At 37.7% G+C, this 18,350-nt stretch overlaps 1 protein-coding gene and 1 long non-coding RNA gene across 4 annotated transcripts; one reads left to right on the top strand and one right to left on the bottom strand.

Annotated features, from left to right (window-relative positions):
- Positions 1-679: 679 nt before the first annotated feature.
- On the bottom strand, positions 680-3,766 carry LOC102716440 (probable NADH kinase). Of its 2 annotated transcripts, XR_001551004.2 has the most exons (6): positions 3,525-3,719; positions 2,439-2,684; positions 2,202-2,282; positions 1,910-2,061; positions 1,134-1,835; positions 680-1,036 (listed from the first exon to the last, which is right to left on the bottom strand). XR_001551004.2 is itself a non-coding variant. In XM_006660492.3 (5 exons), the coding sequence occupies exons 1-5, from the start codon at positions 3,639-3,641 to the stop codon at positions 1,460-1,462; spliced, it is 972 nt and encodes a 323-aa protein (XP_006660555.1). In that variant the 5' UTR covers positions 3,642-3,766; the 3' UTR covers positions 680-1,459. The 2 variants fall into 2 exon arrangements, 1 of the variants encoding a protein (XP_006660555.1); XM_006660492.3 differs by having other exon boundaries at positions 680-1,835; positions 3,525-3,766.
- A 6,842-nt stretch (positions 3,767-10,608) lies between these two features.
- Positions 10,609-12,454, top strand: LOC107304959. Of its 2 annotated transcripts, none has more exons than XR_001551020.2 (5): positions 10,609-10,782; positions 10,868-11,169; positions 11,240-11,678; positions 11,750-11,835; positions 12,098-12,454. It is a non-coding gene; the product is annotated as an uncharacterized LOC107304959 (long non-coding RNA). The 2 variants fall into 2 exon arrangements; XR_001551021.2 differs by having other exon boundaries at positions 11,759-11,835.
- Positions 12,455-18,350: the final 5,896 nt, after the last annotated feature.

Below are 18,350 nucleotides of genomic sequence, written 5' to 3' on the forward strand. Positions count from 1 at the left end.
AAATGGTATAAAAATAATGAATATGTAAATTTTTTAAATAAGATGAATAGTTAAATATGTATAAAAAATTAACAGCATCAAACATTTAGAAGAGTATATATTTAAGACGGGAGCCACGAGGTAGAGGCCGTAACATTAAGATACAGATCGACCGATCACCGGAGAGCATATACGAGACGTGTATCAGTTGTGTGTCCTTGATGGATCTTGCGTTTAGAGATAAAATTATGGATCAATGATCTTGGTCTTCTGCTCCGCTAGCGAGAGCTGTGTAATGCTGATGCTAGCTATCAAATCATTGTCATAATTAATATTTTATGATAAATAATTAGCTTTGCAAATGATCTGTTTAAGAGGAAATTTCCTATATGTCGCTCAGAATTGTCCAGTTTATTTATTTTCCACTCAAAATCATCTCTTGTCTTAATTATATGTAGATTAATTAGCTTAGGCCCATAGCTGTCACACCTTCTGTTCTTTGTCCTTTATTTAATTATAGTGATATGCAACTCTTATGCGTATTCGTGGAAAAAAGAGTTAAGGGAAATGGAGTTGTTTTTATCTACTTATATTTATCTGTGCATCAATAAATATGTTTTATATGCAGTATCTATACGAATATATGAATATAAGTATCAGACCATCTTATAATTTAAAATGGAGGTAATACTGTTTTGGAAAAATGATGGAAATTCACAGGAAGGCTGAACAACTCCAAAGAAGATACCCTGTGGACCGCATTCTTGACTATAAAATTTCACAGGAAAGATGGAAATTCATGGTACATTGCCGAATGTAGCCGTCCTTAGCACTAATGCAGCACCAACACTGAGACCCAGGAAGTCCAAAGTAGTGAGCTTGCTAGAGGGAAATACACCACTGCAACCATTTTTGTCGGACCTCAGCCTTGCTGCAAACAGCTAGAGCTCAATTGGTCTACGCAGAAACTTTTGGCAAAACGCAAGTAGCCAAAGCATGACAGCACAAGCATCATCCAGCAACACCAGAGTCATCGTCTTCAGATATTGATGGTAACCTGAGACCTTCAGTGAGTTAAATGTCAGATGTGTTTCATAAGCTCTGTACATTCAAGAACCGCCAAGGTTTCTGTGCTACAAGTGCAGTGTAGATACCTTGCAACAGATTAGTGTCCAATCCTATCAAAGTGGGCACGAACCCTCTGCTTCAGAGCAGATGAGATCAATCTTTGGGGTGGTGAATTTGACATATGGCTGGTGATACCTATGGCCTCTGAAATCTGACTTTGCTTGTGTTCTTGTTTCCAAAAGGGTAAACTAAAATCAACATCCACTATTTTATTTGATAGTACAGGTTAGCTATGGCATTACATAGATATGCATCTATATCTGATAAAGTACTCAAGGACTCAGCAAGCCTCAAAGTGTGGAACCTCATACCAGATTAACAAGCACCATGATGATGATAATGTATTTCTTTACTAATATCCCTGCTTTAACAGAATTTCTGGCAAAATAACTCTTAAGATTGGAGCATCAGTGGAGATCTCCAGTATATCTCCATGCTGAATTGAGTGCATTACATGTGAACCATCAAAATACACGGCACCGTCCTCATTGTACCAAACAACAAGTATGTGTTGGCCTTGCTTAACTAACCCATGCAGCAGTGGTTTGTCAGCATCCCTTGGAGAAATGGGCTCCCTTATCATGAACTGAAGCTCATGGCTTGAAATTGGCATCACGAATCCTCCCGCTGATAGCATAGCAGCAGTAGATCCAGTAGATGTTGCGACCCTGAGACCACTTGACCTACAGTTAATTAAATGCGAGGTCTGTCCAGTGCTGCTTCTCTTCCTGCAATGATAATACGTCAGAATTGACTAAAAAATTGAAACAACACAATTCGCAAAGAATTAAAGGTAGTATACCTAAATGAGAATCGTGATACACTTGCTGGACAGGGGTGTGACACCAATATATCATTCAGAGCATAAGTTGGTAGCTCAAGTCCATTTAGCTTCACTGAGATCCTTGACAACTCTGAAGGTTGCCTAGTACCATCAATGGTTGCATCAAGTATCTAGGAATTTTCATGTTCAAGAGAACAACGATCATTCAAAACATTCATTAATGTTTAGACTAGTGCGAATTCCAGTAATAGAAGAATGTAATTCCTCACCACCCGCCCCCACCCCCAAAAAAATTGCAATAGAAAGTTACCTGCTCGAAGTTTGCAGCAGTAGCTGCACAAAGATGTCCTGTGCTTCTCCTTGCATCAAATTCATCAGTTAACTCATCAACCTGCAAGGAAACTAGAAAACTATTAAATAAATATACCTAATGAAGAATATAGATAAGCATCAGCCTGCTGGAAGCATGCCAAAAGCAACTTGAACAAACACGGATCATGTGATTTACTTAACCATATGATTCTTGACAATAATCCAAAGAACTAACCTCATCAGGACAAGTAGGATCTGAATTAACACCTAAAACAGGGATTGAGCTATTCAAAAAATGGCTAGCCCGTAGAAGAGTGCCATCGCCACCAACAGAAATCACAAGATCCACATCATGTATTGGATTAGAAAAATCATTTCGCTGTACTGAAATGCATTCAATGGATTTGCGCCGTAGTACACTTTCACAGAGATTGATTGTTTCCTTGTGAACTCTGCACCTATCATCCAGATAACTTAATACCTGCAAGAGTATTGCAAAATGATCATAAGAGGAGTCAGAACCACTAGATCGATATCATGATAATTAGTTGTCCAAGCAAGAAAGACAGGGTAACAAACTCTTATCCCCAGCTTGATATGCAGTATCTCCCAGTAACATATTAAAGTATTCAGTTCACAAGCAAGAAGGCCACACTCTAGATTATTATTAGTATTTCAGGCTAAATTATCAGCGGTCCCTTTACTGACTAGCATCTCAAAAGTCAAAACCAATAAGAGTCCCTTGTTCCAGCCGTACGGTATCTGGAGCAGCACGCAGGAAAAGGAGTAAAATTTCTCTTTGGAGCATGGCTCCCACACACAGGCATTTCAACAAACAGTTGGTGTGCTCCATGCCAGCACATAGGAAGTTCAAAAGACATGCAACTAAGATGAAGATGACTGCCCATAGAAAAAACAAAACGAGAATTCCTCCATCTTGAACAATCGCTTCGAAGAACATGCAGCTCTGATCCATTTGAACTAGAAAGGTGATAAAAAGAAAAAAAAAATTCAAACGGACACCGCTTGAGTCTCGATCAGAAACGAGTGCACCCACCCACCCCACCATGGATCGGTGAAACCACGGTTCCTGAAAACAACAAGCGTGGCATCCTGCAATGCTTTCTACAAATTCACAGTTCCTGCACGAGGAACTCCACCCAAATGGGCTGCCGGAGAACGTGACAGGTCGAGAGCCTCCGGCCACCCACTCGGCCCTTCTCCCCGTCGACCGGCCTGGACACCTAGACAACAGAAGTACTCGAAACGGAGATAGAGAGGGAGAGGGAGAGGGAGAGGGAGAGAAAAGAGCTGCTGTGACCTTGGGATTGGAGACACGCGGTGGCGGCGGCGGCGGCGTCGCGGAGGTGGCGGCAAGCGGGCGGGGAGGGTAGACGTCGAAGGGCTTGAGGAAGAGGAGCACGCGGCGGAGCGCCATTGGAGCCGGGAAGAGGAGGCGTAGGCGGCGGTGGAGGTGCCTCTCGATGCCTGGCTTCTTGTAGCAGCGGCCAGCTGTTCGTCGCGGTGGCGCCCCCAGTTGCCGCCGGGTTGGGCGGCTTGTTTCTGACGACGACCAAGTACGCCTTTCAACAGGGAAGACGTTCTTGTTTTAGTTTTGTCCTTTTTTTTTAACTGAATGGAGCGGTTGTCCTATTTGAGATGAAAGTTACGTTGAATATTAGTTGACCAATATATTTAGTTTAAAAGATAAAAGATTTAAATTTTGGAATAATAAATGATCAAATTACCTTGCTGAGAGCTGAATAGAGAATAGTAGGTGGGAGTACTGAAGGGGGATAGAGCTGAGAGCTGGATCGGGCGGCGGCTTGTGGGTGTCGACGGCGAGGCTTGTGGGCATCGGCGGCGGGGAGGGTGGCGCGCGACGGCGGCGGGGAGGGTGGCGCGCGACGGCGGCAGGGAGAAGGGCGCGGCGTCGGTGTGCGTGGTGGGGAGGGGGCGCGGCGTGGGCGGCGGCAGGGAGGGCAGGGGCGGCGGCTGGTAGGGCTGGGCAGGGGTCTTGGCTTGGAGGGCAGGCTCTAGTAAATTCAGATATCCTTCCTAGTCTTGGACTCCTGACATTCTCCAAGCACTTGTTGGTGCCCTCATGCACAAGATAAGTTTTACATGGTTGATTTGTATGGATGCGTTACAGTATTGTTGTAAACTGCTCTCCCACAGATGGATTTCATGCGTATCCATTTGTCCATCCTCTGGAATCATATGGTGGGAGCCCCATACGATCTGTTCCCTGCTTTAGTTAAATGTTCTATCGATGCATGTATTTTATAATCCATAGAAAAAATACGCGCCAATTGGGTCAGATTCCAGAATCCACTCGGGCGAAAGTCATGGGCCTGGTCCGTGGATCTATGGGCCACACCCAAGTTGATATTAACTATAAAATTATTAGAGATACTTAGTTATCCGAAGGAGGCGACCTCGTCAGGGGGCAGCCTGGCCGTTGTCGGCGGCGGCGGCAGCGGTGTTGGCGTCATGCTCCACATACGCATCGATCTCGGCACCACGACTTCTACACAGTGGCTCCTGTCTAAGCTTAACACTGTGTGCTAGGTAGATCTGCGCGAGAGATTGCTAGATCTGTGTCCCCCATTGTGAGTTTTGTGGTTGCTAAATAATCGGCGGTGATGGTGTTTTGTTGTGTCGTTCTAGTAGGTCTGAGGCTGTAGCTTGCTACTGCATTGCAATACGAGGTGTGCTCATGGATCGAAATAGTCTCAAGCAGTTGTCCATGGCATTCATGTGAGTTCCCTCTACAGGTTTGGGTTTATGCATTAAATTAGGGTTTATTGAAATCAAATGCAAATATGCTCTCATTTTCGTTTCCTTCTGTGAAGGTATCTGGTGAATCCCTGTGCAGATAAGGTATTTGTCATATATGTACGTACAAGTTCTCTTTTCAAAAGATTGTTTGTCCCTTGCTGGTAGTGTCATATTCATCATGATTGATTTGAAGAAAATCAGGCATGAATTTTTGAGGCAGCACGGTTCAAAATTTGAGCCAAAATGGCTAATACATGCTAGTAGCTGATTGCGTTCTGATTGTCATTTCAATGATAAGTGCATAGCAATTTGCATATATAAGGACTGAATCATAAGCTAGAGAACACGGGATGGTGATGTTTCTATTGTTAGCAAAAGCACAAAAGTCTATCATACATCGATTTAAAAGGACAGTTTTTGTTTTTCTTTTTTGAAAGGGAAACCTTCCCACGCACTGTTAAGTGCATATTTGTACTGGAGTACATATATTTGAGCTGGAGCTTAATGATCAATGTTCTAAATAAGGCTCCATTCATACACCAAAAGTAGGCAAATACTATATATATACAGCAAAGTAAGGCTACGTTCGGTAAGGGCATAGGTAAGTTAACTTATCCAGCGCGAAAAACGTAGTTATAAATTAGTACATGATTAATTAATTATTAAAAAAAATATAAAATAGATTAATATGATTTTTTAAAACAACTTTCCTATAGAAAATTTTTACAAAAGATACACCGTTTATCAGTTTGGGAAGCGTGCACATGGAAAACGATGTGGTTAAGTGAACTTGTCTCTACCGCCGAACACGGCCTAAGTAGTTTAGTTGAATAGGTTATCAAGCTGAACATTTACCCTTTGTTTGAATCAAACGATGGTCACTATCAGTGTGTTCTTCTTCTTCACTATTTTCATGAAAAGTAATTGTTGGGACCATTGTTAATATGTAACTTTATTGCCATAGTGCATAAACAATTTTCTAGCTATAGTCTGTCTAAAACACTAACAATTTCTATTGCTAACCATCTATTCTTGATTATACCAAATCACAACAGCTATTTTCATATATTGATGAGTGTTCAAGTAGATAAATGTTTCAGTATAAATCATGTTACAATGGACAATGATATTTATAAGGGACTATAAATGATAGACAGCAAAATTGTGAATTACCTTAAGATCTTGATAACTTCTTTTGCTTGAGATGTTGGTTGTGTCCAACTGATATGGCTCAACTTCCATGTTTTCCATGTCTTGGGTTATTTCCATTTGTGAAGATGAAAACTACATAATAATAAATTGTAAAAAAGTGTTATATATTATGCAGAATTATATAAAGAAAATAGTGATAACGTTTTGCCTCATTTTCTACCTTCTTGGATGATATAGGTACCAACGGAGGCAGATTTTGTATTTCTGGCGCTGAAGTTGAGCTGATGGGGTCCTTAATTTCCTTGAAACTTTCACTGAACGGTTGTTTTCCAGACCTTTCTTTAATTTTGAGTACTTCAAATGCAGGCTGCTTAGAATTTATACTCATATTTGGTAAAATCTTGACTATAAATGTGAACTTATGTCCTATCCATGCTTCAATTTCTGGAGGTATTTCATTGATGGTATATTGCCTTCTCATACTTTCAGCACTTCTACCAATATGCTCTATGCCTTTCCTTTCAAAGAACACAAGTTGAAGGGTAGCTGTACCATCAGTTGCAATGAATGGTATTTTATACCTATAAAAGTGGTGGTTATTTAAGATTTAATTTATGAATAATGAAATTTATTAGAATAATAAGCCGAGGAGGAAATTACATACATGTAGTCATATTGCCTACATGGGCAGTCTTCTTGGCTGCATTTTAATGTAGCACCATCCCATTTCATTTTTCTGTGGCATAGTCTACATGCTTGATAACACCAAACTTTTTTTTTCTTGGATTCCAACTATAGTAACACTGCGTTGGTATTTTGTATCCTACGTACATATGTAAGGGAAAAAAATTATGCTATAGCTTAGTAAAAATGGAATACTATATTTCTGTAAATATGTTTACCTTGTTATTAAAAGGATCAATTTCCTTCAATTCTGCAAGTGTCATGTGTTCAATGTTTTGTTGTGTATCTTCATCACTTGGCAGGTATAGTTTTACAATAGGCTCAGCATTTGGTGGAAGTCTGCATATTGCAAGTTATTAGAAGTAGCAAATTTTAAAAATTAAATGAGATATATGTGAAACAATGATGTTTACCTTTTCTGAAACACCTTGATATCAGGGATATCATTTTCATTGATGTACCAACGACAAGCTGCTGTTCCACTTAAAAAGTCATCTGTTCCTTTAAGGATTTTCATTGAGGTACCAACGAATATTGCTATTACATGATTATGTTGACCAACTTGTAGTATTGTCTCTCCATCAAACTCAACTGCTCTTTTTCCTGATAATGAAAGGTCGATGGTGTGCCCCTTCAAAAAAAAAATTGATTTCAGACATGATATGTAGTAATCAACAGATATATGAAACAGGAAAAATGTGGATTGAACTAAATAGAGAAAATACATAAGATGGGTATATTGCTTCAAATTTTAAATGTAGATGCATGGCTTAAATTTTATTATTAAACATATGAAAATTTTAAATATAATTAGGTTGTGTAAAAAGTTGATTTAAATTTACAAAAAATGTAGCCAAGTGTATAGCCTATGTGTATAGTAGTGGGTTAATAAAAGCGTTATATTACTTTAAGTCTTCAAGTTTGATTAACCTTCTCATCCTAAAATCTGAAGAACTTGTGCATATCATTGCTGTATTAGAAACAGCAGTAATTCTCCCAATAACATATGCAGAGAAATATAATTTTTAATATAGTGGAATACATGAAGTATTATAGTATTATACGTAATAGTAACAAATTTAATTTTTTACCTAGGAAGCGATCAGTCCTTTTTATGAAATCATTCAGTTTCTCAAATGGTACTAAAGAGAAAGTGTATTTTGGAAGAGAAAATCCACTGTGTCACTGAGTTTGTCACCTTTCAACGATATGCCACTCAGTTTGCTGAATCTCTACGTCATACCCCTAACGGTAGTAGTATGTTAGACTTTAGTTATCTCTAGGGTTTACTTTTCATAAATGCCAAAAATAGCCTTCACTCAAATAATATCACACAGAGGGGAAAGAAGGTAGCTCGATTGGATCTGAGCCATGGAGGAGGGGGAGGAGAGCACGCATGGACTGCCGGCTGCATCCTCAGCACCGTCGCCTGCGAGTCCGCCCCCAGCGCCGGCGCTAGCAGTCACGTCCCCGCCCCTGCCCCCGCCCCCAGCGTCGGCAGCCGCGTACCCGCCCTCAGCGCCGGCGCCGACGACTGCATCGCCGACCCCCATCGTCGGCTGGCTGCAGCCTCGCCCCCGCGCCCAGCACCGCTGGCGGCCTCTCCCCCGCCACCTACGCCGCAGGCGGCCTCTCCCCCACGCCCAGTGCCGCCGGCGGCCTCTCCCCCGACACTTGCACCGTCGCCGGCCTCTCCATCGCGCCCAGCGCCGCCGGCGACCTCTCGGTGGCCTCTTCCCCCCCTCCAACGCTGCTGGCTGGCCCTTCCCTGCCTCTAGCGCCGCCGGCGGACTCGGCGGCCTCTTTCCTCTCTCCAGCGCCGCCGGCTAGCCCTTCCTCATCTTTAGCGCCACCGCCGACTCTTCCCCGCCTCCAGCGCCGAATGTGCTTGAGTTGGCGCTCATTGATGATTCCATGGAGGACACAGTGCCAATAGCAATTGCTGCTTCATCCATGGAGAATCGGTAACTCTTCATTTGCAAAGCTTTATGTTACTGCATTTTCTATAACATCGGTTTTATAGTAAAACTATATTCTAATACAGTGATTAGAGTATTGTTACAAATTATGCAAGAATTTATAATGGCAATGGTTTGATACTATAGCTAGTTTATTTATTATTACTATTTAATTGTGTATTCGATGCCTTATTTCGTTTGTCATGTGTGGATCCGTAGAATGGATCCATATTCTACGTTCATTCTCACAGTGAGAATTATACGCAAGGGTAGTAGGTTTGATGGTGTGTGGGTGTTTGAATGGCCAATTGATTCTGACACTACTAATTTCAAAGATTTTGTTGATGATATTTGTGAGAAGTATCCGTGGGGAATAGATGAAAATGTTACTCTACAGTACAATGATAGTACTTTGAATCAGCTTTGCAAAATTTGTTGTGATCAAGATTTGATGACAATGTTTAAGTGTTTTGAAAAAAGTAAAACTGGTGATGTGGTTATCACAATTAATGGCCCAAGTCACAAGTCGAACATTGATATGCCATGTACACCATCACTTCCTACTCCCTCTCAGGCATGTGCTTCTCAGATCAGTAATTTGAAGGAGGGTGATTGGAGAGATACCGTTATGGATACATATCTTACCAATCCCATCCAACAATTTGAGCATGTGGGTGTAAATAAAGAGGATCAATATTCAATTGGTAGTGATACCTCTGATTCTGACAATAATGATACAAATATATCTGATCCTGAATATGTGCCTTATGTTGGAAAGGATGAGAAAGAGGGTGATGATGGTGATGACAGCACAGACATTGATGATGAGGACAAGGTTATAGCAGATGCAAATTCTGATGATGAAACCCCTACCTTTGCATATAACAAAGATGACCCACCAACGAGTGAGGGCACTCTTTACCCTTCCATGCAAGAATTTAGAATGGCAATAACCCAATATTGCATTAAGCATGAGTTTTAATATGATATTGACAAAAGTGATCCTGACCGATTCAGGGCACATTGTCCTATTGAAGGGTGTAATTGGAGAATCCATGCATCAACCACTGTTGATATGAAGGCTAACAATGAATAAAAATTTTTGCAATAAGGCTTGTGTGATTCGATTTAATGACTTCTTTTTGTACTTTGATATGTGGCTATGCAGGTGAAGGTGCATGTGTCAACGCATCAGTGTGCAAGCACTAGAAGAGATGAGAAGGTGAAGAGGGCTTCTAAGTCATGGATTTGTGAGAAGGTCATGGGATGGTTGAGGGAAGACCCAAGTGTTGGAACAAATGAGTTGCAAAGAAGGATAAAGGAGACTCACAAGATCAATGTCAACTACAAGAGAGTATGGACAGGTAAGGAGTTAGCACTTAAAAAATTGTTTGGTGATTGGGAGAATAGTTTTGACAAGTTATATAGTTGGAAGTGTAAAATTGAGAATGGGTGTCTAGGAAGTATAGTGTCAATTGATCACATGACATTCAAAGAGAAGAGAAGGTTCAGAAGAATGTTTGTAGCTTTGAAACCTTGTGTTGAGGGGTTTTTAGCTGGTTGTAGACCTTACTTGGCTATTGATAGTACACACTTGACTGGAAAATATAGAGGTCAGCTAGCTGCAGCTTGTGCCATTGACGGGCACAATTGGATGTATCCATTGGCCTATGGCATCATTGATTCAGAAACAAGTGAGAATTGGGTGTGGTTTATGGAGAAATTACGATAGGCCATAGGTATTGTGGATGGTTTAGTGATATGCACAGATGCAGGTAAAGGGATAGATTTTGCTGTTGAGGAGGTATTTGGTGAGGTAGAGCATCGAGAATGCATGAGACACCTAGTTTCCAACTTCAAATTGAAATTTCATAGCAAGGTTTTTGATGATCATATGTGGCCAGCTGCATATGCATGGACAGAGCAATCTTATTCCTACCACATGAGATCAATTGAGGCTGCTAAACCAGAGGCAATGATATATTTAAAAACACATCACCCAAGGTAACTTGATTATTCATGTCCATGTTTTACTTACTCTCATGCATTCCATGATGTTATGCGGTGCTTACTTTTCCCTTTTTTGTAGGTTATGGTCTAGAAGCATGTTCTCATGTGCATCAAAGGTTGATTATGTGACCAACAACCTTGCTGAAAGCTTTAATAATTAGATCAATAAGCACAAAGGACTCATGATTTATGAGTTGATGGACAAGATAAGAAAAAAGACTATGAAAATGTTCCAACGACAAAAGAAGGTTGCGAACAAGCTACTAGGACAAAGTATACTCCCAAGTGTCATGAGTGAGTTTAATGCTAAATCAAGGGACCTAGACCTAGAGGTTGATAGAAGTGATGACTTAGAAGCTAAAGTTACCGACAAATCTCCTGGTTAGTATTTCCATCCATTGCAAACTTGAGCATGTGCAATTTCCTAATTACTTATGGGATTCATTTTTAGGTGGGAAGAGACATGTGGTAAACTTGGAGGAAAGAACATGCACCTGTAGAGAATGGCAAGTTTCTGGAAAGCCATGTATACATGCATTGGCATTCATTACGTCGGTGAAGGGTTTGCATATAGACTCATTTGTGCATGAATGTTATAGTGTAGCCAAGTTTGTAGCTGCATATGCCCCACGCATCCTTGGTCTTACTGACATGTCTCAATGGCCAACAAGTAGACATGGCTTCTTTCTTTATCCACCAATACTAAGGAGAAGTGCAGGGAGACCTAGGAATAGAAGGTGCAAGGGTGGAGCTGAAGGGAAAGGCTCTAGTAAACGTAGGTCAGGGAGCCAAAAATGTCCTATTTGTCACAACTTTGGTCACAGATGGTAGACATGCAAAGAAGCTGATCCAGATGCTAAGGAAGCATATGCTATTTCAGCAAAACAAAGGTATTTCCTTCCTCTATTTCTATTCAACTTTTACTGCATTGCTATAATCATTCTGAAATCTATGGACCTAGACAAAACAGGAAGTAAGCAACACCATCAGCTTCAAGTAGTTGTGTTGGCAATGCCTATCACCCGCATCTTTGCATGGCCCACCAAGGTACCAACTTGCACTTCCTGACTTTGATTTTCAAGTACTTCTTAGCACTTATTTTTTTATTTCCTTGCGGCAAAAAGAAGAGATTAGCTCCACATGATAGCTCTAGTTCCAATTTAATTGCTTCTGTGCATGCAAATGTGACATCAGTAAGGTACACCCAACAAATGCTTCAATTCCATTTCAATATCATTCCATGTAGCCATTGTGTTTTGCATATTCCAACTAGACAATTCTAACTTTCAACTAACTAATTCTCATGTAGCTCAACTGGACCAAATCAACCACCAGTGATATCTGCCCCCTTTCCTGAAATAGAAGAAAGCACTCCATCTCCTAAGGGAAGAGCCAAGGGGAAGACTAACCCTAAACCGGTAGCACAAGACAGTCCTTCTATGTCAACTAGAAGCAAGAAGAAATTGTCATCAACTAGTCCATCCATGTCAACTAGAAGCAAAAAGAAATTAATAGCTTAATGTACTTGTCTGTGGTTTCTGGTCATGTAAAATGTTTTTTAACTTTTAAACTACTTAAGATCCACTTTTAGCTCTGGTAATGTTGAATTTGGTTGTGTTGAACTTGGAGCTCCGGTAATGTTGAATTTGGTTGTGTTGAACTTGGATTCTGTACGACTACATGCATTGCTATATTTTGCACCATTATGTGAAATTAGCTCTGTGCTTTGAGATCTCCTGTGTTTTTATGCACCTTACTGGTAATATGCTTACTATGTTCAGTTACATCTATACAATTGAATTATTATACAGAATTTATATAAATATATTCTCATCATTTTCTTAAATTTTATATTGTTTACTTAGAATTTTATATTTAAAATATAAATTTTAAAATATATTCTCAGTTCTCATAATTTTATCCTTAAAATATAAATTTTAAAATATATTCTCAGTTCTCAAAAATTTACATTTAAAATATAAATTTTAAAATATATTCTCAGAATTCTATATTTAAAATATATTCTCAGAATTCAATATTTAAAATATAAATTTTAAAATATATTCCTAGTTCTTAGAATTTTATATTTAAAATATAAATTGACTTGTAATGTTGATTATTCACACTATCATCATCTCACTGTCGCAGATGACAATCTCGGATGGCACACGGCAGCTATGCTATAGAGGAGCAAATGTCAAGGGGCAAATTTATCCTTTCTTCAATTCTAACAGAGGCTAACAGCCAAATTGCTACCGGTAGGGGTATGACGTAGAGATTCAACAAAATAAATGGCATATTGTAGAACTTGGCAAACTCAGTGGCATATCGTTGAAAGGTGATAAACTCAGTGGCACACAATGGATTTTCTCATTTTGGAAAGTCCATTGGTTGATCCTTAGATTCAGCAATGTTGGTTCTTCTGTTGAATCTGATCATATATTTATTGGCAACAACTCTGTAACTTGGTTTTGCGCTCTTAATCGTTATCTTTGTAATGTAAACAATCTTTCCTTCATCCAGGTGTTGCTTCAATATTTGTATAGCATCTGGTGAAATCTCAGCTGACATCTCCATGTATTATAGTCCTTATATATATATATATATATATATATATATATATATATATATATATATATATATATATATATATATATATATCATTCATATGAGATTTAATAATATCTATACTTTCTGTTGGGTGGGAGCAGAAACAGTTATGAGAGTGTTTCTCATCATGGACGTGAAGGGAGTAGCTACACCTAGTAGTAAGATCTAATTATCATATATATATATATCAAAACTAATATGTGCACTCTAATAGAATAAGTTATTCTATGTCCCTTCCCTCATAAGGCCCAAACTGACCTCCCACCTCCTTCTAAGGGCCCAAAAGGGCCCAAAACCTCTCTCCTGGGCTGGTCAAACCTCTCTCACGTCGATCAAACCATTCCTTTGACCTTCCTCCACACCTCACATTTGTCCAGTCCCGTCTGTCTGAAAAGTGCAGTAACACGAATGCAAAAATATACTAACATGCCTTATAAAATACAGTATCTACATCATGACAGATCTAGTTTTTTAAATCATATTTTTTTAACCACGGTAGTGAAAACGGTTTTAAAAAATAATATAAGACATATGAGATATTGCTCTCTAAAGTTTGAAAATACAACCTTTTTAGCTCTCCTACATGTATTAGTTGTATTGTAGCAATAGTATGCAATCACACCTCATGTTACTGCCCTTTGATCATGATGTTATTATACTTATATCACGAATTGTGCACTAACAACGCATATATTACTGCACTTATATCGCTATGTTACTGTAATTATGCAATAACAATATACATATTTTATAGTAATATGACATTATTGCTACATAGAAAGTGTAGCATTACTGTAGCTATTGACATAGCATTAGTATATGCTAATACAAATCCTATAGATATTTCTTAAGATTCCAAACTTTAAACAACTTTATCTCTCACCTCATATATTATTTTTTAAAAACGTTTCTACCAAATTGTTAGAAAAAAGTGCTTTAAAAAAGTAGATCTCTTATGGGTATGTTTCGACATTGTTACTGCGAATTAGTTGTCGTGTTATTATATTTTTTCCTTCATGTTACTACAAAATTTCTAGGAGACAAGGGGTGGGCTTAGATAGACAGGAGGGGAAGCCCATACGAGCATTCCCAATAGCTCAGCTATCCCATTCTCTATCCTGAAAATAGAGGATGAAGACTATAAATTGAGCTTCAACAGAACGGCTATCCTATCATCTATTTTTAGATGTCATCCATATTAGGAGAGAGAACCTTCATATTTAGATGATCTCTCTCCATCCTCCAAAGAGATATAGATGATGTCATATATAGATGATCTAGTGGAGTACAAAGAGATATGAAGGATGAAACTAGCTTAGATGATCATCCAAATGAAGATATGGATGACCAAATTTAGATGAGCTGTTGGGGATGCTCTAAGGGGTTGAACCACGTGAAAAACTCTTTGACGAACCTTTAATTGAGGTGGGGATGATTTTTGGGCCTAGGAAAAAGGGGTGGGAGGTGGGATGGGCCTTGGAAGTGAGAGGTGTAGAATAACTTAATACTAAGTGAGGGTGCACGTATTAGTGTTACTATATATATATATATATGTCGATAATTCTGCTAAGTAATATTACCTTTTTGTCAATTATGACCAGATCGAAATGTTTGATATCATCTTCTTCATTAGTGCCTCTATATTCCCACATCCTAGAGACTCGAACACATATTGTGTAGTCTAATCGGCCCGGACGAAGAGCTGCAACTGGAGTAATATTCATCTGCAATAAAAAAGTAGTAAGATATGTAAAATAAAAATTTAGGAGCTGAATATATTTATGATTTCTTTATATACTATATTTTTTGTTTTTGATCCTCATGTTCCATCTTCATTTTCTATTAAAATTTTTAATCCTTTTCTATTGCTAACTCGTGAAATAGCAACATATAAGTGACCAGGTGTAAATACTGGTTTTTTTAGATATAGACCAACATTGGATAGAGTTTGTCCCTGGCTTTTATTTATAGTCATGCAGTAGCATACTTTTATTGGAAATTGTTGGCGACACAAAGTAAATGGCCATTGGTTTCCCGAGTTGTTAAATTTATTCTAGGTATATATGCAACCTCTCCAGTATGAGTTCCTGTTATTATTACACTTTCTAGTACATTGTCTCCCAGATTCGTTATTATCAACCTTGTTTCATTGCATAATCCTAAGTTTTGGTTTAGATTTCTTAGCAACATTATTGGAGCCCCAACTTTGAGTTTTAGTATATGAATTGGAAAATTATTTGTATTTAAAGAGTTTAAATATTCGATGGGATATAATATATCAGCATCTTTAGTTGTATCAGTACATTGAGATATAGTGTCTGCACTAAAATATTCTTTCTCTGGATTTGGGGTATGTAGTTATTAACTTCATCTACAATCTCATTAGAGCAAGTACAATAGCAGGCTATAAGCCAGCTATAAACATGTTTTAAAGAGATAAGAGGAAAGAAAGAAGAGAGGTGGGCTACTAATTTGTAGCCAGCTGCACACGGACTCCAAGACACAGTGTGTGTATGACATGTGGGACCATGTACTAATGCTTTGTAGGTAACTATCGTATGAATTGGCTATTAGATTGGTAGATGAATTGGAGCTAGCAGTTGGTATACTATTTAACTTGCTCTTAGTTGTAGCTAGAATTGCTCTATCTTTTATGTAATCAGGGTTATAGAAATTGTTATTGAAATCTGGGTACGTATATCTAACTAATTCTTCTATTTTATTTTTAGATGTATTTATTAATAAATCATCTGGTATTTGTATAATAGTTATATCGGGGTCCTCATTTTGATCTGTACTTTCATTGTTGTTTGTATTACCATTCCCGATATTTAATATCCAATTATTAAATTCATTAATTTCTTTGTATTCAAAACTGTTAGATTTAATTTTTTTCAATCGCATATTTTCATGTAGATATATTTTTTTTTACATATGCCCAAAGATACAATTTAACAATTGATGCATTTATTATTTCTGCTTTTGATGCATTTTCTATAATTGGCAATATTTGTTTTGGGTCTCCACCTAGGACAACAACCTTTCCTCCGAATGGTTTATCTATAGCATCTTTATAGTTTTCTGATAATATATCTCTTAATGATGTATCAAGAGCTTCAAAATATTGGCGATTTGTCATTAATGCTTCATCCCATATTATAAGTGAAGTTTCTAGTAATAGTTCAGCTAATTTTGTTCCGCGTTTAATGTCACAAAGTGATAATTCATCTATATCAATTGGGATTCGAAATCTTGAATGTGCCGTTCTGCCATTTGGAAGTAATAATGATGCAACTCCAGATGATGCAACTGTTAGGACAATTTTCTTTTGAGCTCTTAGAAAGGAAACAATAGTATGCCATAAAAATGTTTTGCCAGTTCCTCCATGGCCAGATAAAAAGAAAATATTGCCATCTTTATTTAGAACGCTATTAACTATTAGATGGAATGCTTTTTTCTTGTGATTATTTAATTGTAAGTATAATTTGTTAGCTTCCTCTTCTAAATAAATTGCATCATAATTTAATTCATCTTGAATAAGCTTATTAGTTGTTGGATCTGACTTGTATCTTTTTGTTATTTGAGGGAGATTAAACTTATCTATACTTGTACCGTTTTTAGAGAATAAATTCTCCAATTCTTCAAGCAAAATATTCTTTAATTCTATGTCATTTGGATTATATTTAATAGGTCGATATTTTAATATTAATTCAAATTTTGTGTCATCGATCATTTTTTCCCAATTTTTTTCAAAAAATCTCATTTCATCTTTAATTCTAAGTTGCAATATAATAGCATGATTACAAACAAAGAACGTAGTTGTGAGGATGTGGCCCAACTTGCTGCTTCGTCAAATGTTTTATACCATTCATTATCATCAATAAATAATCCTCGCGCTGCGCATGCTTCTTTAAAAGTTTTATAGGTGATACCATCGTATGTCCTGATATCTTTATAGTTTGTTGCTCCTTTAACTATCATTAATAACATTTGTAGGTAAAAACGTTCTCCTTTAGTTGGTTTAACATAATATAGACGGCCTATTTTGAATCCATGTTGTCGTTTGATCTATTTTTTTCCTTTGAAAGCCATGTCCATTGTTGTGGAAATTCACAATATGTTAAATTTCTCGCTTCTTCATACAATTGATTTGTGATGAACAATTCAGTAAGCATTGTCTGTTGGTTCTCTGGGTCTTTGATAATTGTTTCTAGTTTTGAATTTTTAGTTATCTTAATCACATTCATTAAAGGAAGATGAACCGGCAATCTTTCAACCGGTGGCCAATGGTAATGTATTTCATATTCAAGCAATCTCCATATTGCATCTAGATCACAAATGTATCTACATTCTAAATATTCTTCTATTTCATCTATATTTTCACTTTGCTCATTTCCAGAACAATTTATTCCTTGTTTGATGCGTTGGAAATAATTTTAGCTTTATCTATTTTATTGACATATTTACATAAATATTTTAACAATCTACTTTGATTTATATATTGAACATTTATATGAGCTTGGTATCTTTTCAATAGGAATAAATTGTGCGGAACAACCCATCTATTATCTAAGTAATGGTTTTCTCTGCGAATATAAATATTAGTATATCTACGTTTATATTGGGCAAATCCGTTTTCAGTAAAATTAGTATGATCATTAAATTCTTTAGGATAAAACTTTGAACATTTCCCCTTTTTCATGCATGGACAATTTTCATTTTTATCTCCACATGGTCCATGTATCATATGTTCAGATATAAGAACATATCCTAGCGGATCTTCTCTAGGATCTGGTATTTCTGCTGATATCCATTTATCTATCATTTCAATTGTTATTTCACTTGCTTTCTTATCCAACCAAACTAATATATGTACATGCGGTAAGCCTCTTTTTGAAAATATAAAATAGCTTTTGTAGGTCCAAATATTGAACTTGATTGTATATCTTCTA

This window comes from Oryza brachyantha, chromosome 9 (assembly GCF_000231095.2).
Source record: "Oryza brachyantha chromosome 9, ObraRS2, whole genome shotgun sequence".
NCBI lineage: Eukaryota > Viridiplantae > Streptophyta > Magnoliopsida > Poales > Poaceae > Oryza > Oryza brachyantha.